Source organism: Phyllostomus discolor, chromosome 13 (assembly GCF_004126475.2).
Source record: "Phyllostomus discolor isolate MPI-MPIP mPhyDis1 chromosome 13, mPhyDis1.pri.v3, whole genome shotgun sequence".
Taxonomy (NCBI): domain Eukaryota; kingdom Metazoa; phylum Chordata; class Mammalia; order Chiroptera; family Phyllostomidae; genus Phyllostomus; species Phyllostomus discolor.
In genome coordinates this window covers 35,625,987-35,647,452 of record NC_040915.2, presented here as the reverse complement: position 1 = coordinate 35,647,452, position 21,466 = coordinate 35,625,987, and the positions used below count along the sequence as shown (strand labels likewise).

Genomic DNA, 21,466 nt, shown 5'->3' with positions numbered 1-21,466 from the left:
CCAGGAGAAAGGGCAGGGGCCTGCATCGCTGCCCAGGTGCGCCGGTGGGTGCCCTGTCTGCCTGCTGCTGAAGTTACAACGACAGTGGTTGGATCGCTTTAGAGGGCTGAGCCCCCTTCCTGGGCGGGGCCGGGGGCGGGGCGCAGGGCGCCCAGCGTTCAGTGTCAGCCTACACCCAGACAGCCACTCCTGGCAGTTTGATGGGGGGTTTGGGTCAGAGCCCACACCTTTCGGCCAGTGTCCTGCACGGACGCGGAGGAGAGTCGCCGCTGCCGTTTGCAGGCACTGTGACGAGCGCTTACCTGCGTCACCCCGTTTGGTCCTCGCCACAGCTCGGAGGAGGTAGGTGTGGTTTCTGCCCCCCCCCCCGCCCCCCCCGTTTTTACGGAGGGCAGGCTGCAGCTCCAGCAGCCCAGTCCTGTGCCAGAGCTGCTAATTGACCTCGGTGTTTTCTACCACAGTGGGCCGCCTTCCGTTTTTAAGGGTCTAGTTTTTCTAAAAAAGGCCTGGCTTTATAAGCGTTCTAGTAAGAGCTGAGGTCGTCCAGCAAGGTGGGACGTCGTATTTCGGGCAGATGGCAGCCAGCAGGAAGGGCTGCTGTGTTTTGTGGGTGGCCCTGCGAGGGGAGAAGGGGAGTCGGGGGGCAGACGGGGCGGTGTGCCGCAGAGCGGTCCACTCCCTGACCGGGGTTCGTTCGTGTCGCTTTCCTGGCGACCTGAAACAAACCAGACTTGTTTGGGGGCTGGGGAACCTGATGATTTCTGAAACAGCCCTAAGTGGGACTCCTATAATGACCCATCAAGGATTATTTGGCAAACAACTTTTAAAATTCAGATACGTGTATTAGGAAATTAGGCTCGTTCTAAGTGCCAAGAAGTGAAGCCATTTCTTAGCTCCCATTTGACTTAGGAGGAAAGGCTGCTGCCTGCGCAGCTTTGAGAGGTGCCACGGCAGGCTCTGGGGAGCGTTGGAGGCGGAGAGCAGGGCTCGGCCGCGCCGGCGGGGCTGCCTGCCCAGGTGTGGGCTGGCCATGCCGCCTCCCCCTGGTGCCTCTGCTGCACGGCCTCGGGGGCAGTAAGGGGCAGCCGAGTCACCCAGGCTTAGAGAATGCAGGGTGCGGGGGTGGGGGAGCGTAACACGTGGGAGATTCTTGGCACGAGGAGCCCTCTACTCCCTCTTAAAAAAATTTTTTGAAACTCCCGTGTGATGGTAAATGTGCCTTTTCTGTTCATTGACATATAGAATAACAGCTACTTACCAATTCAGTGATGTTGTACAAATAATTTTGGATGTTTTAAAACTAAGAACAGGTATACGAATTTTAAAAATAACACCTGGTGTGTGTTTCCCTGTGTGTGTGTGTGAGAGAGAGACAGACAGACAGACATGTCACACATGCACCTTGGGATTATTTTGGGTTGCTGTGGAGACGAGCGTCCTGCAGCAGCTCTGAGCCCAGGAGGGGCAGCCCGACCCTGGTGGCCGTTGCTGAGAGTCGCTGGCCACGAAGAAGACCCGTTCCCAGCACGCCCGCCGCCTCAGTCCGCGTCTCCCCGCGCCTCTGCACGCTGGCTGTCTCAGACACCCCTGAAAGTGCGGTTCCTCTGGCTCCAGGCGCTGCGTGCAGGTCACGAGTGAGCCGTCCCGCCCGGGTAGCGCCCGCAGAGGTCAGAGGTCGGGCGGGGTAACTGGGGCTGGGCGTGTGCTCTCAGGCCCGACGCTCAACAAACCCACTGTCGGAGACGCTGCCGGCCCAGGAGCTCTGCCTCGCTGCCTGTGTCCCCGCGGCGCCTCCTGGCACCTACTGGGCCGGGAAGTGGGCGGTGCGCCCCCTCTCGAGGCTGCCTGTGCTGGCGACTGAGGCCACAGGTGGCCACTTTCCTCCCTAGGTGTACGTGTGTCATCAGTGTTTCCCATCTTCCACTTCCTTTTCTGTAACATGAGGGCAGTAAATTGGCTTCAGAGTTGTGGCGCTTGAATGAGCTATGAAACACGTGACGTGCGTAGCGCAGTGTCACGGGAGCGTGGCGGTACCCAGCGCAGAACGCCGAGCGCGTTGCAGCGTCCGGGAGCGCGCAGAGGCCTGCCGCTGCCACCGCCGCCCGCACGGGGAGAGGAGACGCAGCGTGTCAGGTGTCGGCGGGCCAGCGTTCCAGGGCTCGTCACGGATGAGAGGGAGATTCATCTCCTTTCTTCGGCAAAGCACCGACTACACTTCTAGCTCCTCAGATAATCAACCTCTGGGAGCTAATCGTCTGAGCCATATCCTGAACTCAGGTGAAACCAGTCCTTCTGGCCCTGATCCTCAGGGATCGGGACTCTGCACTGTGGTTGCGCTTGGGAGAGACTCTGTTGTCTTTCCATCCTGAAAACCCCCCATACCCACTACATACCCACCACCGGGGGTCAGGGCCCCCGGTGGCCCGGGCGCCGCCTGCTTCCGCCCTGTGCCCTGCGTCCGTCTCCCCGAGGCTGGCAGTGCCGACTTCGCAGTCACTCACTTGGCACTTACGTGTTATCTGGCACCGTTGCTGGTCCTCTTAGGTTCCACGTTCACTGCCTCAGCAGCCACGACGTTACTTCTTCACAGCCGCTGCGCAGCGCAGTGGGAGAGGCCCGGACTCGGAGTCCGGGAGGCCTGGGCGTGACTCCAGCTCAGCCGGGTGCTGGTTTCGTGGGCTCGGGCAGGCGACACTCCTTGCTTGTTCGAAAGAGGGAAGGATTAAGAATTTCCTCCCAAGGTCAGCGCGTGGGTCACTGAACCAAATAAACGTGTCTGGAGCGTGTCCAACCCCAGACACCGTGTGTCTGATAGTGGAGCAGTGCCCCTGCGAGCCGTGTGCTCCCGGCCGCTGGTCCCGTGCCCAGGAGCACCCGCGTCTCGGCAGGTGTTGCGTGAGAGCCGAGGGAATGTGAGCCCGGGTGGAATGCGTGTTGGCACTCCCGAGGACCCCCAGTCCGGCAGGAGGTGAGAAGCAGATAACACGTACAGTTTTGTCCTGTGGAACCTGGCCTGCAGTGCTTGTTCAGTGTCGTTCCTCAGTAAGCGAGACAGTTCCTTGGGTGGGTACACAGATTCTTGGTATAGGCTTGGTTTTGTTGGGGGGGGTCTTCTGCCAAATATTTTAATTGGCATTAGAGGGTGACCCAGTGAGCTACTGTTTATTTGTATGTTTTGGGTACAAATGGCATGCTTGAAACAAACTGTGTTCTGTCGAGGCTGTTTTCTCTCGGACCCGACCCAAACCCACGGGAAACCGTGCGCGGGCTGCCAGAAGGGCAGGGGTGCGTGAGGAGCAGCCTCGCCGGGCGAGCGTCTTCCTCGGGAGGAGCGGGATTCCCGCCCACAGACCGCCGTGTAAACCGAGAGGGGGTATCGGGGCGCCGGAGCCTGAGGTCAGTTCCCCAAAACTCACCCGGTGCCTCCTTGCTCCCCAGACTATAGAATCTAACTGGCGGTGCGGACGGCACAACCTGCAGAGGATCCAGTGCCGCTCGGAGAACAGTAAAGGCGTCTACTGCCTGCAGTACGACGACGAGAAGATCATCAGCGGGCTGCGGGACAACTCCATCAAGGTGAGCGGCCCTGGCCCTGCGCGCGTGGCGGACGCTGGTGTGACGGAGCTCTGCGCCGGTGCTGGTGGGTCTGTCCGCCCATCCGGGGTGGGGCGGGCCGCTCTTGGCGTGGCTCCTCCCTCCTCTGAGCGCGTCGACCTTTCCCTCTGTGTCCAGGGCACGCGGGAGCACAGGTCTCCGTGGGCTCCTGGTTCCTTTGTCTGCTGGCGAAAGTTCTGCTGATTTGCCTCTAAATCAAAGTCATTGCCTTTTAGGGCTCCCGAGAACGGCTCCGATGATAGCGTGAACGAACGGCAGAGCAATTGAGATGGCTTTTCAGTAGTTGATCAGCTGGATTATTTCTGTGCCTGATGTTTGGCAGCTGATCTGACAGATTTTGTTTTACATTGTTTATCACTTATTTTCTCATTTAAGAAAGCACTGTAGGGTTTGTTTGTTTTTTTAACTATAATTTACATGTGGGAGAATTTCCTTATTTTGGTGAAAGGCTCTCTTGAGTTTTGACGAGCACAAATGACCGTGGGACTGTGACGGTGCTCAGGGCACAGAAGAGTCCGGTCGTCCCCGAGGTTCCCTCGTCCTGCGCTTGTTTCCCTCCCTTCCCGCCCTTGCCCCTCCCTGCGCGCTGGCCGCCCTGGGCTTTCTTCTGTCCCGTCATTTTGCCTTTTTGGAGATACCCAGTGGGCGGGCTCACACAGTGTGGGACTTTGAGTCTGGCTTCTTACACGTGTACCCTGGCACGTTTGCGTTTCATCTGTGTCGCTGCATCTACAAATAGTCGATTCTTTTCGTTGCCGGGCAACGGTCCATGTTATGGGTGCCCGCGGTGTGTTTGTCCAGTCAACTGCTGAAGGACACTTGCGTTTCTTGTTTTTCACGGTTGTGAATAAAGTCACTGTAAACACGCATGCACGTTTTTGGGGGGCGCAAGTTTTCGGTTCATTTGAGACAAAACCTGGGGGTAAGAGCACGGGCTCCTGCGGTAAGCGTGCGTCTGAACTTGCTGAGAAGCTGCCGTTTTCCGAAGCGGCGGCACCGTCGTGCTCCCCACCTGCAGCGCGTGACAGGCCCTTGGTTCTGCCCCCTTGTCGGGCCACGGTGCTCTCAGGGCTTAGGCGAGCAGTTCTGATGGGGACCGGGACGCGCCTCGCCTTGTTTCCCCAGCGGCCGACGATGACGTGCATCTTTTCACTACTGGCGCCTGCTCACCATCAGTGTGGTCCTCGGTCAAGTTTCTTTTCAAATGTTTCATGCCGGGGTCCAGCCTTGGCGGGGTCTCAGGGTCCCCGGAGGATGCACGGCTCAGGCAGAGAGACTGGAGTGAGACACCCAGTGGGGGGCCGGAGGACAGCCAGGCTTTATGGGCCCGACTGACTCCCCGAGAAAAATCAATCTATTTCTATAGGGGAGGTGATACAACATTCAGTGCATAGTGTGATTATTAAAACAGAAACGCTTACCACAGAAATCATTTCTAAAAACACAGAAGGTTTTACAGATCAATCACATTAAACAAGGAAATAACGGAAAAGTACAGGAGGTCCCACAGATCAACCATATTAAACAAAGGTTATTTTGACCAAGAGGGTCATTAATCAGATAGCCAACGAAGCTATACAGGCACAAACTTTCAGGTGCCAGTTAGTAACTAGAGATCTATTAAAATTCTAGGAATCGGTCTAAATTAAAAGGATGCAAGGGGTGATTTATAGATATATAGAAATCAACTATTTTCCATTAAAATTAAATTTATCTCAATCAGATAACTAATTTTTTTGCCTAAATTGTTTAATTTATAAATCTTGGGGAGGGGCATGTTTTGTGTTCGTTTCCATGCATCGAGATTATTTTTCTCAACTAGAACTCCTTGTTTCTGTACACTCCTGTCCAGGGCATGGGAGGGGTAGTGGCTCTAATAAATCTTAAGCTTTTGAGTGGTGACTCCTTAAGAAACCTTCCTAGCAACAACTTCCTCCAGCGTCCTGGCAGTTGGTCTGCCCATAGTTTAATTTTGTCAAACTGCGGTCCACCTGCTCCCTTCCTCCCGCCCCGCCCCTCGTCCTCAGCCCGCTGCTCGTGTATTTTTTCTCGGGTTTTTAGTTATCACCAGCTGAGAAGATAGTTTGTAGTAGGCTTTCTCCATCTTGGCCCCGTTCTCGCTATTGTTTTAGCTTGGGTGAGTTAAAGGGTCTTTTTGTTTGTTTTTCACTTATATATACATAAAAATACACAAAACTGTGGAGTTACGGTAAGTCAGACAGCCTAGGGCACAGAGCACCGAGTTAAAGCACGCAGAGGAAGCGCCTCTCTTGTGCTCTGTGTTTGGCGGGGGTGGGCGTCTAACGCGTGTTCATTTGAAGGGTCATTCCCTGCAGAGAGGTTCAGAAAACACTGCACAGCTCCTCAGAGATGCACGGGACACGGGATAAAGGGGCTCTGAGGAGGCCTCCAGTGGAGAGACCTAGTGTGTCCCGCTCCTGAACACGTTGGCTGCAGAATCTTACGTCCGTGTCACCGTTGTCGATTGCCCTGACACGCGGCTACAGGTCTGCTCTCGGAGGGTGCCACGTGTTACCACTCCGTTCTGGCGTTCTCCTTTAGGAACCAGATAGGGATGGCTCATAGGGACCTCATCGGAGTGTAGGCTGGCCACGGGCTTGCCTTTCGTTTACACTGGGTGTGATTCTGCAGAATTCTCTTTGCACAGGCACGCCCATGTTTAAATTAAGCTTACGCTCGATTTATAAGACACAGAACAGCAGAGCAGAAATGTGCTCCGGAGGGATCAGCCAGGCCTCTAGACCCAGCCGTCGTTCCAGTGGTTGGAAACCTCTGTACTTTGTTCTGCGTTGTTGATCACTAATCAGTTCTTCAAAATTGCGGTGGTTTCCCTCGGTCCGAAATTAAAAGCAAGCCTTGCTATTTTATTGAAAGTCACTTAGATGCCTAGAGCACTTGGCAGTATCGTGGCCATTTGCAGCAAGCCTTGGGGACACTGCAGGTTACGGTTTTATTCCGTAAGGAAAGAAACAGGTCGGCAGAATAGTTTTTTTTAACTGTCCCAAAGAAGTGAGAAAAAGAGCATTCAGGGTACAACATCGACTCTTACTACCATTTTACTGTCTTTGAATATATTTGTTCTTTTTAAAAATTTGCATAGTGGTTATGTCATTTTAAACACGTTTTATTATGATTTAAAAAAAATTTTTTTAATTTATTTTTAGAGGGAGAAAGAGAAAAACATCAATGTGTGGTTGCTTCTCACGTGACCCCTCCTGGGGGCCTGGCCTGCAACCCAGGCATGCACCCTGCCTGGGAATCAAACTGGTGACCCTTTGGTTCACAGTCCAGTGCTCAATCCACTGAGCTACTCCAGGCAGGGCTATAGTGATTTTTAAAAAACACAACTCTAATAAAGTGTTTTCTTATTAAAAATTTCATAGTTTATATTGATTTTTTTCTGAAATGTTGAATATTTTTATAAACAAACATAAGGGGTTGAGGGGTACACATTTTTAAAAGGCTCTTAATAGATAATTGTCACCTTGTTTTCCGGAGAGCGAGCCAGCTCTTCTCACCGAGTTTACCTTTAAACCCCCCGTACAAGGCCGTTAAGTGTGAGTCCAGCGAAGTGCATGGCACATCTGTTCTGGAAGCCATTCGTGCTCCCTCTTCTCTTCTTGTCGTTCTCCACCCCTTTGGTGTTTCACTCCCTGGGGTCCTGCGACAGGTGTGCTTTCTCTCAGGGCGCAGGAAGTAGGGTGGGCCGGGAACACGTGTCCGTGCACAGCGCGCTAACCCCCTGTCTGCGGCCGCCTTGTCTCCGCAGATCTGGGACAAAACCAGCCTGGAGTGCTTGAAAGTGCTGACGGGGCACACCGGCTCCGTGCTCTGTCTCCAGTACGACGAGCGTGTCATCGTGACGGGCTCTTCGGACTCCACAGTGAGGTGAGTGCTCTGGCCTCGGCGGCCGGGACCTGGGGCCTCCACCTTCTCCGCGGGTGGCTTTGCGTGCTGCGTTTCAGAACCATGCCGGGCGTGGGCGTAGGTGCGTGTGAGCTAGGAAGGTAGGAAAACTAACTTTGTTTGGCGGGGCCTGCTCCCATGGCCGTGTAGTGTAGCGATGGCAGCGTGCTTTCCTCCAGAGGCACCCTGCCCGGGGTAGGCCGGCGCCCTCCCCTCCGGAGCGGGGAGGAAGAGGAGGTGGGGGTCCGCAGGCGAGGTGTGCTGGGAGCCCCCCCGAAGATGCTGAAGAGTCGGGAGCAGCGTGTGCGGAGCCTCTGGAGGGACCGCGTGCTAGGTGTCCCGCGGAAGGCTGCCCCGTTGGATTCTCACATCCCCCTTTCTCAGCGGGTAGATGGTGGCTTCCTCGTCACTTCACAGTGTAAGGAAGCCAGGACCAGAAAGCTTAAGTAATTTGCTCAAACAGTTAATTTTGAACTCTGAATTTGTATCAGTCAAGACTATCTTCATATCATGTAGCCTCCCCAGTCACGGAGACGCTTGTTTTCAGATGCCACCCCCCGGGACAGAGCGGTGACACGGGAAACGGCACTGTTCCCTAGAGGAAGGGAGGCAGTGACCACCGGGTGGGAGTCGGGGAGCAGAAGGAAACAGTACAGGGGTCACTCCTGAGCCACCGGGACGAGGACATTCCCGCCGCAGCTGGCTTTGCTTTGGGCGTGGCGGGGAGTGCGTCAGAGCCGGGGGTCGTGCGGCGATGCCTTAGCCGGGCTGCTGGGCACCCGGGGAAAGCTTGTCGTCGGGAGGGGAAGGGGATGGGGTCACAGGCACAGCTGGGGACAGAGGAGTCACCAGCCTGCCCGGTGTCCTCTCCCTGGCCCAGCACCTCCCAGCCACTCCTGCCCAGATCACGCCTCAGCCTGAGGAGCCCGAGTCTTTCCCCCTCCGCTCTGCACCCCCTTGTTCGGAGGGGACTGGGGTTGCAGGAAAGCTATGACATGGAAGGGCTGTCTCTAGGTACCCCACGTCGCATGGGTGGGCCAGCTGGGAGACATTGGCTTCGTCACAGAGCAGCTGGGTGAACGAATAGGTGGGCGCGGGGAATCATGAGACGTTGTGACTTAGTATCCCACGGATTCGGAGGCCTGTCCGAGGTGAAGAAGGACCGTAAGCTTGGGGCCGCCGTCAGTTCTCCAGCCGCCACACTGCCTTTCCCTGTTGCTTCTTCACACTCGCCGCAGAGCTGTCAATTCAGACTCACGGAATCTTTTTTTTTTTTTTTTTTTTTGCCATCAACACAAGCCTGCAAACACAGTCCGTGGACACCTGGCTGTTAAATAAACCTGAACCTGAACCAAACTTGGCCTTCTTTTTTGAAACACTTCCCAGCAAATAGAGAAATTGTTCCTTTAAAGCTCGTAACTAGGTGTCAGGTCCCAATCATCAAATACAAGTCAGTCCACAACTCCCCAGCCCACTACTGAGAGTGGGTCCAGCCCTGGCTGGTGTGGCTCAGGGGATTGAGCACTGGCCTGCGAACCAAAAGGTCGCCAGTCTGATTCCTGGTCAGGGCATGTGCCGGTGTTGCTGGCCAGGTCCCTAGTTGGGGGGACGTGAGACGCAAGCAATGGATGTTTCTCTCACACATGGATGTTTCGCTCCCTCTCTTTCTCCTTCCCTTCCCCTCTCTTATAATAAAGAAATAAAAACCGAAAGAAAGAAAGAAAGAAAGGGCCCAGAAAAGATGGATACCACGGTCTTTTCCCAGCTGTCTCGTTCATCCAGCCTCATGCTTCTCTGTTCTGCAGGGTCTGGGACGTGAACACGGGCGAGGTTCTGAACACGCTGATCCACCACAACGAGGCCGTGCTGCACCTGCGCTTCAGCAACGGCCTCATGGTCACCTGCTCCAAGGACCGCTCCATCGCCGTGTGGGACATGGCGTCTGCCACCGACATCACTTTGCGGCGCGTCTTGGTCGGCCACCGTGCTGCCGTCAACGTGGTGGACTTCGACGATAAGTACATCGTGTCTGCCTCTGGTGACAGGACCATCAAGGCAAGTGTGCCTGCTTCCTCCTGTCCCTTTGGGAGGGAGAGGAAGCAGAAGTGGCTTCTGCCGACCTGGTGCTGCTCCTCCATCCGCGCTCAGGGGTCCTTGAAGCCGCCCCGTTCTGCGGGCTTCTGGGGTCTCGGCACGGGACAAGGAGAGGGTCTCGGGCCTGGGACACAGAGCAGTCCTCTGTTTCGGGAGGTGACGTTGTTGACGGCCTTTGCAAGGGGAGAGAACTAACTTACTGAACATGTCCCGTGTGCTCGGAGCTTGTCCATTGCCGCCTTGCGCCTCCCCCCGGGCACTCTGTCCAGTGGGCCTTGCCCCCTGTATGCAGGCGTGGCTCAGAGGGAGCACTACCCTGGAGACCTCACCCCCCTGTATGTGGGCGTGGCTCAGAGGGAGCACTACCCTGGAGACCTCACAGCCAGCTGGCGGCAGAGCTGAGATCTGATGTGCTCACCTTCTTTGGAGAGCCCGTCACGCCTAGACCCTGGGCCGGGTGCCGGAGACGTGGCACCCAGCAGCACACGGCCCGTCTCCGAGAGACCCCACCTGTGGCAGGTTGCAGTGAGGTGGCCGGCAGTTTCTGCAGCTCTGGGGAGCCACAGGCGACAGTAAATGCAATTCTGATTCCAGCATCCGTTTAATGTTTAAACTTGTAGCTGTCTTCAGTTCTTATAGCAGTTCTGTATTTCACATGCCATTAAGAGTCACCATTTGAAAGCCCACAGTTCAGTGGCCTTTAGTCTGTTCACAGTGTCGCGCAGCCATAATTCCCCCAGAGTGTTTTCAGTCCCCCCATCTAAAAGCTTCTTGTCCATCGGTAGTCGGCCCCGGTTTTCCTCCCCTGACCCCGCAGTCCCTGATCTGCCTTCTGTTCGGGGACTTGCCTCTCCTGGACGTTGTGTATAGACGGAGTCACGCAACCTGCGGCCTCTGGTGTCTGGCGCCTCTCACTCGGTGTGTCGTGTTCGAGACCGCGTGCAGTCCGGCGGGGGTGTGTGCCGAGTTGTGTCTGTGCACTCGCCCGCCGCTGGGCGTTCTGGTGTGCACACGTGTTGTCTGCTACGAACGCTGCTCCCGGGAACGTCGTGTGGACGCGTGTTTGGAATCCTCCTGGATGGCAACTCTGTGTTTGATCCTTTGCCAAACCCGTTTCCTGAAGTGGCTGCGCCAGTTCACAGTCCCACCAGCAATGCATGAGTGCTTGGACTTGGCTCAAAAAACCCGTTTCATGACACGCTAGGCGGCGTCCTAGTGCGTCACCCCGAGGATCACAGACTGGGTGGCCTGGACGCTGAGCAGCTAGGACTTGTCATAACCCACCCACCGCTCAGCCATGCCAGTGGGTATGAGACCAGCCGGTGCCTGGAAGTCAGGAGGGCCCGGGCCTTTAAGGAGCTGTGGCGTCATGTCAGCCTGGAAGGTTTTTCCGAGCCCTCGTCAGCACTCGTTACTGTCTTTTTATTGCAGCCGTCCTCGTGGGCGTGCGGCGGTGTCCTGTGATTTTGCTTTTCATTTCCCTGATGACTAATGACAGAGCATCTTTTTATGTGCTTGCTTACTGGCCATTTTTATGTGGAGAAACTCTGAAGTCTTTTGCTCATTTCACAAACTGAATTATTTGTCTTTTTATTGTCTAGTTGCATACATAAAGGCCTTTATATATTCTGATTATAAGGTTCTTATCAGATAATTATTTGCAAATGTTTTCTTTCATCTTGTGGGTTGTCATTTTACTTTAATTTTTTAAATGTTCTTTCTTGATGGCTTTCCTTTGAAGCACAGAATAATTTTAATTTTGATGAAGTCCATTTTAACAGTTTCTTTTGTTGCTGTGTTGTCACATCTAAGAAACCATTGCTTAATCCAGTGTCACAAAGATTTACTCCCGTGTTTTCTTCTGAAGAGCGTCACGGTTTAAGTTCTCACGTTCCAGTCTTTGGTCCGTTCTGAGTTAAATTTGTGTGCATAGTGTGAGGTAGGGGTTCCTGTCCTTCTTTTGCACGTTACCCACTCAACTACACGTGCAGCTGGCACAGTAACTCGGGCACTTCCGTTGCTTTCGTCTCCTGATTTGGCTGGTGACACATTGTGTGTGTGTGAACATCGTCCTGCAGATGGTGTCACGAAAGAGCGATTATTTGTTCCACGTTTACGGCAGCAGGGACAGTGTGTCCAAGCCAGTGGAGCTGGCCGCGACGCTGCTGGAAAGAGGAAGGTGTGAAAGGTGGTGCTCGCTCACATGGCTTGCATTGGGCGTGACGTGTCAGCTGGTGGAAAATGAGAAACCTCCTCCCTCCTCTGGGCAGCCGACGGTCCGTACCACCCAGGAGGGGTCCGCACCACCCAGGAGGGGTCCGCACCACCCAGGAGGTGTTCTCTGTGGGACAGGTGCAGGGCCCGGAGCCCGACAGCCGTCCCCTGGCTCCATCCCAGTGTCACCTACCGCTCAGCCACCGAGACTGTCTGCTGTCCTGTCCGTCCCCCAGCCGCGCCCACCCATGTCTCGTAATCAAGTATTTTGATCGTTCCTAGAAGCTCTGGTTGTCTCTTAAAAGTATATTGCGAGGGGAGTTCTCTGCATTCGTTCTTTAGAGTATTGCTATCCGGCCCTGGCTGGTGTGGCTCAGTGGGTTGAGCGCCAGCCTGCGAATCCAAGGGTCGGGGTTCGATTCCCGGTCAGGGCACGTGCCTGTGTGGCGGTCCAGGTGACCAACCGGGGATGCACGAGAGACAACCACACGTTGATACTTCTCTCCCTCTCTCCTTCCCTCCCCCTCGCTCTGAAAATACACAAACCCTTACGGAGACGAGAGGAAGTAAAGTAACACGCCGGTCTGTTGCAGGTCTGGAGCACGAGCACCTGCGAGTTTGTCCGCACTCTGAACGGGCACAAGCGCGGCATCGCCTGTCTGCAGTACCGGGACCGGCTGGTGGTCAGCGGGTCGTCCGACAACACCATCAGGTGGGTGGGGCGGGGTGGGGGCGGGGTGGGGGCGGGGGGCCGGCGGGGGTTGATTTTGCCACCGTGTCCACTCCCCTCCCACTCCCGGTGCGTGCCGAGGTGGCTCAAGTGTGTGTTCTTCCGGGAGTCCCCCAGGACACAGCCCCAGGCCCGTAGCTCCACCCAGGATCCCTGACACCGGCACCGCTCAGGAGAGGGCGCTCCGGCCCGGCTCTGCCCTCCCGTACCCCCACGCACCCGCCTCCTGCCCGGCCGGGGCGGGCGGCCGCTTGGTCTGCGTCTCCCGGGACTGGGCTACAGGGTCGTCTCCTCCTGCCTGGTCATGGCTTTGTTCCCCTTTTTCTTCCCCATGCGCAGTGTCCTTGCTTTCTGATCAAGGTAGCCGCCCTTAAACCCTTCATATCTCGTTAGGGCTTGCCTTAATCGTCTGCCTAACTGTCCCGAGTCGTCGTCCCCCGTCCCAGTGTGTGCTAGCAGCGGCTTTTTAAAATAACCAAACTGCCTAACGTTTGGGCAAAAATTAGGATTAGTCTCGAGATTATTTGAGAAAGGGCTCTGGCTGCTATAAGTTTTCTTTCAAGATACTGTAAAAATCACGTTGGTAGTGGAACCTCGGTCCTGTTGTGCTCGCCATGCTCTGTGTTACTTGGCGTCCCCGCAGCAGACCGCCGTGGCCTCCCCACTGGAGTCTCCGGGGCTGTACGGAGTGGCCGTGGGTCCCCGCAGTTTCCGGGTGTGATGGGGGCCGCTGGTGGGGGGCCGTGGGAAGTGCTTTTCAGCATGAGTTTCCTGGCTTTGTTCTGTGCGTCTTAGGTTGCTGTGATTTCTGTTTGCAAATAATGTAGAGAGATCGGTGGTAATAGAAAACATTTTATTTCCAGAGTCGTTACGTAACTCCAGTGCAGAGAGAAAGGCTGGTGGTGTGTGCGCACACACTGGGTTCATGTTCCTGAGACACCCGTGTGTGCCTAACGAGCCGCCCCACCCCGCGCGGCTGGGACACCCAGCGCGCAGCACGTGTCTGGGGGGGCGTCCCGGGGCCGCCTCTGGAGGGGAGACCACCGTGCTGGTTCCGGCCTCCACGGGCCTCGAGCGCCCCAGGCTGGAAGTGCCTGGGACAGAAGTCTCTTCCTTGTTGACCTTACTCAGTCAGTAACGCACACGTGTGATTTTTAGAGTTCCAAAGTGTATAAAAGGAAAAGTAAGGCTTCCTCCCCAGTGGGTGCTTGGAAACGCACACGCGGCGCGAGTGTCGCACAGGTGTGTGTGGTGTGGGCGGAAGTGAATTCCAGAGCAGTGAAAAGCATGTACGGACAGACGTGAGGAATGTGGGGGCAGGGGGACCCCGTGCAAGGAGCGGTCTCACCGAGACCTGTTTTCATTCCAGGCTCTGGGACATCGAGTGTGGCGCCTGCTTGAGGGTCCTGGAGGGACACGAGGAGCTGGTGCGGTGCATCCGGTTCGACAACAAGAGGATCGTCAGTGGGGCCTACGACGGGTGCGTGTGTCCCCTTGCAGGTGCCCGGCTGTCACGGAGCGGGAGGGGCCAGTGTGCACTCAGAGGGGGCGGCTGTGTGCGGCCGGGTCCTGTGCCGGGCGGTTTCTGTGACTGACAGCCGGCTGGCTTTACCGTGCCGCTTGGCCCCGGGCCCCCCGGGGACAGCCTCCGTGGCCCTGAGCGAGTGCTTCTTACCTGCCGTGAACGCGGCGGGGCGTGGGTTGTGCGGGAGTCCAGGTCTCTGCCCTGGCCCTTAAACCTGCCGTGGGTTTTTCTGTTTTTTTTTTCCCCTCCAATTCAATGATAAATGTCCTTCCCTCTTCAGGCGAATTAAACAGCCTCTGTTAAAAGCCTCATGATTTCTTAAATTAGCAAATGGCAGCTGTAAACCTCTCAAGATGACCTCACGCATACTCCACAGTGGGCTCACGGGTTGGCTGACACTCCGTTACTGACTCGGGACCTCTGCCCGGGCAGGGGGCAGGCACCCGGGGTGTTCGGGGACAGCCCTGCCTCTGCCGGTGGCACCTCCCCAGCCCCCGCGAGAGCCCCGGTGAACGGATCTGGTGATGTGGAGTATCAAGTCAGGGGTGGACTTGGATGACCTGCTGTTGTGTCCTTGTCTCCCTTAAAACACTTCCTAGCAAGTCCGAGCACGTGCAGGCCCTTTTCCTTCTCAGGACCAGCCGGCGGGAGTTGCTTGTGGGGCGAGAGCAGGCTCCCCACTCACTCCGAGGGCAGGCAGCTCGGCCGGCTCGGCAGCGTGCAAGCGGTACCTGTCCGCTCATCGCCACCCGTTGTCCTTTCCAGGAAAATTAAAGTGTGGGACTTGCAAGCTGCTCTCGACCCTCGGGCCCCAGCGAGCACGCTGTGTCTGCGCACTCTGGTGGTATGTGGCCTGTGTCCCTGCGTCGGGGGGGGGGAGGGTTCCCTGTGCCGGGGCGGCCGCCTGCACACAGACCCGCGGGCTGTGTCTCCAGAGAAGCGCACTGCTGTGGTCATTCGTTTGGCCGGAGTCGGAGTTCTTGCCCTTCCCATTACACTGAGCTCTTCCCCAGGGGCATTTGTACAACTTGGGGTGTGAAAGCAGGCTTTCTCGTTTATAGGTGGGCCCATATCCGCATGGAGCAAAAAGTATTCCCTCCCCGTGGGTTCGGGAGAATTCTTAACGTGGGTGTCGGGTCTGCTGCACCTTCGTGACAGCACATCCTGGTACTGTCACGGTGGAACTCCCCTTCAGCCTGTAGTTCACGGATTATTGCCTCGACATGTAGGGGAACTTACTTTTTAAGTGTTAATCTTGCTTTCGTAACTTTACCAAGCACATCATTTGTAACAGTCTGCTTGCTTTTGTTGTGTTTTTGAAGAGATGCTTGAGAATATTGATAGGTTTTCCTTGTTTTCAGTAGTTTTACCTTTTATCTCTGTATGTGCGCATCTCGCTTTGACCTGGACTCGCAGAGCTGTGGTCGGGGCCGTTCCTGTGTTCTCCTCAACCAGAACGGGCGTGCTCCTAGCGTCCCACTGGTCCTCCCGGCGTCGGTGGTGGTCGGCGACAGTCCCGGCCACGCTGGAGACGCTGTCCTGGCTCTAGTGTGCACCGCGCATCGAGGGCGGGCATTAAATATCAATTGCCTTCCTAAGAGCCTCTGTGACACGGTCACAGTTTTTCCTGGTCGTGTCAGTGGGCCAGGATCTAGGGCACGAGGAAAGGCCTCGAAGGAAAGGCAACGTGTGCGTTCCCGGGCCGGAGGTCAGAGCTCAGGGCGCTCTGGAAACGGGGACTCGGGGAGCCGGGAGGAGTCGCTGCATCCCCGCCTGGGCCACCCCCCTGACGGCGAGGGAGGAGGGGCCGACTGTGAAGGTCTCCTTTCGTTCACCCAGCTGTCTGCTTCCCAGGAACATTCTGGACGTGTGTTTCGGCTACAGTTCGATGAGTTTCAGATCATCAGCAGCTCTCACGATGACACTATTTTGATTTGGGATTTCCTAAACGTGCCTCCCAGCGCCCAGAGTGAGACCCGCTCGCCCTCCAGAACGTACACGTACATCTCCAGATAACAGTCTGCGCCCCGCCCGCTCCAGGTGAGCGCGCCGTGTGACCGCGCTGGAGGGGGGGGGCTGTGGTGGGGCCGCCCTTCTCGGTGAGGGGGCCCCGTGTTCATCCGTGTCGGGTGCCTCCACTGCACCGAGGGCTGGGGCGGGCAGGGTCCCACGGTCAGGTTCAAACGACGTCTACGTGGGAATCCTGCGTGCTGTTGGTTCGTACCGACAGACTAGCTTGCTCCTGTTTCTGAAAACTTTTTAGGTGGTTTCTCCTGCCACACCAGCTTAACACCAGTAGGGTCCTCTGTGTTAGGGTGGAAGAATCTTTTTTCTCTTTCTTTCCTGCCCTTCACTTCTGCCTTTAATTGAAAATCAAAAAAGAAGACCCCATAACCATTCAGAATTGCTTGCTGTGCATCTCGACTCGAGGGAACGTAATGGTACCTCAGTAAGACCCCAGAACCGGGTGTCTGAACCGGCCGAGTCGGCTGCGGTACACACGCCTTCCTCCCGCAGGCAGGCCCGGTGCGCACGCCTGCCTCTGCCTTGGCCTTCGCCGCCGCCAGGCCTCTGTAGCGTGTTTCTGGTCCGTGTCATCGAGGTGTGATTCGTGTGAAGTAGATCGTCCCGATTTACAGTGTCCCGTGTCACAGGTCCTTACAGACGCGCCCGTCCCTGCGACCACCTCTCTGTCAGGACAACATTTCTGTCGCCCCCGAAGTTCCCTCATGTCATCACCTTTGTAGTCTGAGCCCGACCCCCTGACCCCCGCTCCGGCCTCAGCAGACCGCGCCCCACGCCCCGCCCCCAGGTTCGTATCCGTTTTGCGGGGCTGCACTGCACCCTGCACGGTAGCCGACCCCCCGGGGCCCTGCAGCCCTCCAGATGCGGCCAGTGCGGCCTGTGAACTGAGTTTTCTGTTTTATTTTAATGGAAATTAGTTGGACTTTAATTACATTTAATTACACTTTATTTAAACTCGTATTTAAACGGTTCCGTGCAGCTAGTGGCCGTTTGTGGACCAGTGTTGTTCTGGAAGTCTCACCCCTGGAGCTGTCACATTAGGTCTGCACTCCCTCCAGAGCTCGCTCTGCGTGGCGCGGGGTCAGGACGCCGCGGCCCCTGCTTCTGCGCAGTCGGCTGGCCGCTCCAGCGCCGCCCGATGGGGAGGCTCTCCTCTCCCCGTCGAACTGTTCTGGCACCTCGGCCAGAAACCACCAGGCAACCCTCACCTGTACCCCGGCGCCTGGACGCTCTTCTGCCCTGCGGCCGTGCGGCCAGCCCTCCGTCCTTCCGTCCCCCAGTGCCAGGCTGTGTGTCGTGAATCTTCCAGCTTTACAGACGCTGTTCCAGCTGCTCTGGGTCCTCCAGGTTTCCACGTTCCGTTTTGATTTAGATCGTCGGGTTCCTGGGAGAGGACCGCTGGGGTGAGGGTTAGGGCTGCGCCGAACCTAAAAACCTTTTGTGGGGAGAAATTTCATCTTAACACTTGCTGAGCCTCCCAGCCCCTAAACGGCCTACCTCTGTTTTCTAGGCCGTCTTCAGTTTCTCTCCCGCGGGGTTTGCAGGGTTTTTCTTGAAGTCTTGCACACCTTTTGTTAAGTTTATCCCATTCTTCACTTTTTCTTTTATAAGCTGTGCATTTCCTTCCCTGCATCACTCTAGCTGCAGCCGAGTCGGCCTCTGCTTGGGTCTCCCCATACGGGGAACGCAGAGCGTGGAGCGTGGGCGGGCGGAGCTGGGGCCGAGCTCCCGGAGTGGGCAGGCCCAGGCAGACCCGGTGTGCCCGGGACCCCCTCAGTGCGCCCGCCGTCCCCTGGGTGTGTGTTGGAAGAGGCACCTGGTGAAATTCCTGACATCCCGGAGTGCCCCTCGCCCCGGCGCCCGTAACAGGTGAATTGTGGAATGTGGTAAACGTTCGTAAGCTGGACAGCGAGCACGTGTCACGTGAAAGGGCCCCGAGACCAGGCCCCTCTGGCCGAGGGATGAAAGTGGTCAGCAGCGCCGCTCCTGTTATCGGCCCCGTGGAAAGGAAAAGGGTGTCACTCCTTCCAGGCCCTCCGCCCAGCCCCTTGCAGGGAACAACTGCGTTGTTGTGACCCACAACTACAGATCAGTGGAAAAATCTTATCTGCTTTTTAAGCAGCATAAGCAGTGAAACCTCAAATGTGTTTGTCTCTTCAAAGTAAATTACTTTTGACAGCCTTGGCAGTCAACTTCATGGTTTTTATTGCTCTTTTCCAAATTCTTTTCATTTATTGTAACATGAAAAAAATTATTACCATGTGATGCTGTAGGATTTATGCATCATGAGAAACACTACCCTAATGATGATCTAACCTTGGAGTAAAAGACTCACCCCTGAGATATTAGGTGAGAGTACTTCTCTGTCAGGAAGCCTAGCAATAGATGTATTAGCCGGTCATTTTTAAAAATCACTAGCTCCTAAGAGCTATGGCACAGTAGTTCTCATTTCTCTTATAACCAGACAATATAAGATCATTGAGAACATTAGGGGGAAAAAAACAGATAAACCAAAAGAAGGAAGTAAGATTCTGTTTGTGGTTCACCATTGTTAAGTCTGCTGTATATAGCCTTTCAGGCTTGCAAAGATTCGGTGGATGACCACACGTTTTTAAACACTTTTGTTTCTCTTTGTTGTGAAACGGTTGCCTGTCCATAATTTCAGTGTTTGCCTGAATTATCATCTTAATGGGCAAAATAATATTTGACTGTTTGGCTGTATCCTGTTATTTTTGGTTGACCCCTCCCTAGCTTTTAGCTGTTATAAAACAGTACTGATCTTTTTTTTGTTTTGTTTTGTTTTTAGCTTAATCTTTGCCCAACCCTTTTACCTTTGGTTAAAATTCTAGAAATGTCTTGAGTGTCTGGGAGAAAAGATAAGACGTGTGAAGACCCCCCACCCCCAATACTCCGAGGCACGTCGTCCCCTGGAAGGGGGGCCGAGTCCGTGCACCTTCCCTCCAGCAGCGCCCCAGCCGGCCTGCCTCTTACTCACCTACCTCTGGGGGTTCGATGAGAACCCTTTGGGTGCCCGTAAGACCCCTCATGGGAAAATAGTGGCAGATGAAATTGAATCTTTCTTGAACTCATTGAGAAAGCTTATTTGAATTCTTGATATCTATGAAAATTGACAGCCTTTTAGGAAAGTTTTCCTTTAAAAAAATCGATCTCTCTTCCTCGTTCTCTCTCCCCTTCTCTCTCCCTCACTCCCGCTCCCCAATAGAATTTTAGATCTTCTAGACCAGTGGTTGAGTGTGGTGTTTGGAGAGGGTTGTGACGCGTGAGTGACTGTGAAATCTTTGTAACGGAACGTGACTTTGATGAAACCTTGAGTAGGAAGTGTCAGCCTGCCTCGCAGTGCATCGCGGTGACGAGCCCTGCCCCGTGAGTGTTCTGCTTGGGCACGTGTGCGTTACACTTACACACGTGGGTGAACGGAAAGGTTGTGATCGGAATGTGTAGCTGGCTCAGAGTCGTGGTCAGAACGCCTGGTCCGTTTAATGGCCTTCTCCTCTGTACTGCTGTCCTTTAGTCAGTGACCCCTTTCCCAGAGAGGTGGTGTCTGACGGTCGGCGTTCTGTGCGGAACGGCGGCTTCATTCACCAGCTGTGCGTGTTTTTGTCCGCGGGGATGGCACCTTGAGGAAGACGTGAGGCAGGCGCTTGTAGGTCCTGAACGTCCCGAAAGAGCGTGCTAAGTACAACACTGACCTCAGCGTGCTTTGTTAGAGGCGCACTGTTTGGCAGCCACACGGAAAGATGGGGGGTCGCAGGCTCGGGCATTGCTTTAACCCCACTCCTACCGACTCACGTACCTAGTGCCTTCAACTGAGCCTCAGCGGTCTGCTTCGGGGTGCGGCTGTACGAGTTCGCACCCGACAGGGCTTCTGGGGGGTGGGGTGCACGCCACACCTGGCGGGCAGGACACGGAAGCGGCTGCCGCTCCTGTCCCGGCGCCGACCGTCGGCAGACCAGCCCGGGGCTGCGTGCGTGGCGGTGCGTGCTCCCTGTCTGGCCGGCCCGGCGTCCGAACTCACTCGGTGTTTTTTTCCCCCCAGGGTTTCCTAGTCTTGAACTACTGGCTACACGGCTACCAAATGCCTAAGGGAGTTCTTCACAGCTGAGTCTCGAAGCTGGAACTGGTTCTAGACGCTGGGTAGATGCAAAGCAGCCTAACTCTTCAAGCACCGACCTTCCCCACCTCCGGCTCCGGCCTCCACTTTGAGAAGGACACCTTGGCCTCACCGACTCCAAGCAGGACAGCAGCCCATCCCTCCCCCGTCCGTGAAAAAAACCGAATGCTTCCCGTGTAACCTGTCCGTGTGAACGGAACACACAGGCTGTTCTCCGGAAGTAAATTGACGGTCAAGAGAAGACTTGGCCTCTAATTTATGTTGCTTTGCACTTTGATCTGATATCAGAAACAGCATCCTTTGGTGAAATTTTGGGTGCCAAACACCTACCCAGAATGTCCAGGGCTCTCCTGTGCAGGAGCCTCCTTTTGACCATCCATGCCACTCTGCATTCTGACTTGCGTTAGGGACGTGCGGACTGTGGGAAAGTTCCTCTGGGTTGCGTTGGTGACGTTTTTGGGGTTACACTTCCTTTCCATACCATTTCTCTTAATTTAAAGGACTGTGAGCCAGGTTGTATTTAACACAGCTCTTTCTTTCGTTAACTGTTCTCCGTGCCCCAGCCATCTCCCGGTATTGGGTAGAGTAACACCTTTACACACGTGCCCGCCTCCTAATTTAAGTCCTGTATCCGCATGTAGATAAGATGTACATAACAGTTTAACCTCCAGGTGGCTGCAGCCAGGGCCCGGGCCCGAGACACTAATTCAGAGTGTGTTGGCACTCGGCCAGGGGCCGGGCTCGAGGGCCTGGCGCCGGGCTGGCGTGGGCTACCTAGAACCCTCCCTGCAGTATTCATACGGTGTTTTTATTTCGTCATTGTCATTGTGTGCGTGTGGAGTGTGTTTTTAATGGGAATCCTGTTTTACAGTGTGACTTCCGAAGTTCAGCACCGAACGTTTTATTCGTTGTGCAGTACACGCGGTAGAGAGGTACCTGAACATGATTCTCGTTTCCTCAGAAGTGCTCCTGAGTGCCGGCGGTCACGTCCCAGTGTTCATTGGCCCTCCCGGTCGACACCATCACTCTGTGCATCAGGAACCCTGGGGAGGGGAGGGCAGGGCAGGGAGGCCCGTGCCCGCCGGCCCCGGGAGTCGCGCGCCCCGGCCTCGTCGGCATGCGACCAGGCCCCGCTGCGCGTGGGAGCCCAGGCGCCGGGGGAGGCTGGCTCGGGGGCGCGTCTCGAGTGGAAGGGGACTCCCGT

General features: G+C 55.7%; 1 protein-coding gene across 5 annotated transcripts in view; it reads left to right on the top strand.

The window, feature by feature from the left end:
* The window catches only part of FBXW11 (F-box and WD repeat domain containing 11), a 97,296-nt gene extending 76,791 nt beyond the window's left edge, over positions 1 to 20,505 (top strand). For all 5 annotated transcript variants that reach the window (XM_028528566.2, XM_036014418.1, XM_028528567.2 and 2 more), the window contains 8 exons: positions 3,439 to 3,576; positions 7,406 to 7,524; positions 9,348 to 9,597; positions 12,444 to 12,562; positions 13,950 to 14,060; positions 14,871 to 14,949; positions 15,960 to 16,145; positions 20,188 to 20,505. In XM_028528566.2, the coding sequence (XP_028384367.1) occupies positions 3,439 to 3,576; positions 7,406 to 7,524; positions 9,348 to 9,597; positions 12,444 to 12,562; positions 13,950 to 14,060; positions 14,871 to 14,949; positions 15,960 to 16,121 (978 nt within the window). In that variant the 3' untranslated portion in view covers positions 16,122 to 16,145; positions 20,188 to 20,505. The remainder of the gene's footprint in view (positions 1 to 3,438; positions 3,577 to 7,405; positions 7,525 to 9,347; positions 9,598 to 12,443; positions 12,563 to 13,949; positions 14,061 to 14,870; positions 14,950 to 15,959; positions 16,146 to 20,187) is intronic.
* The last annotated feature ends 961 nt before the right edge of the window (positions 20,506 to 21,466 follow it).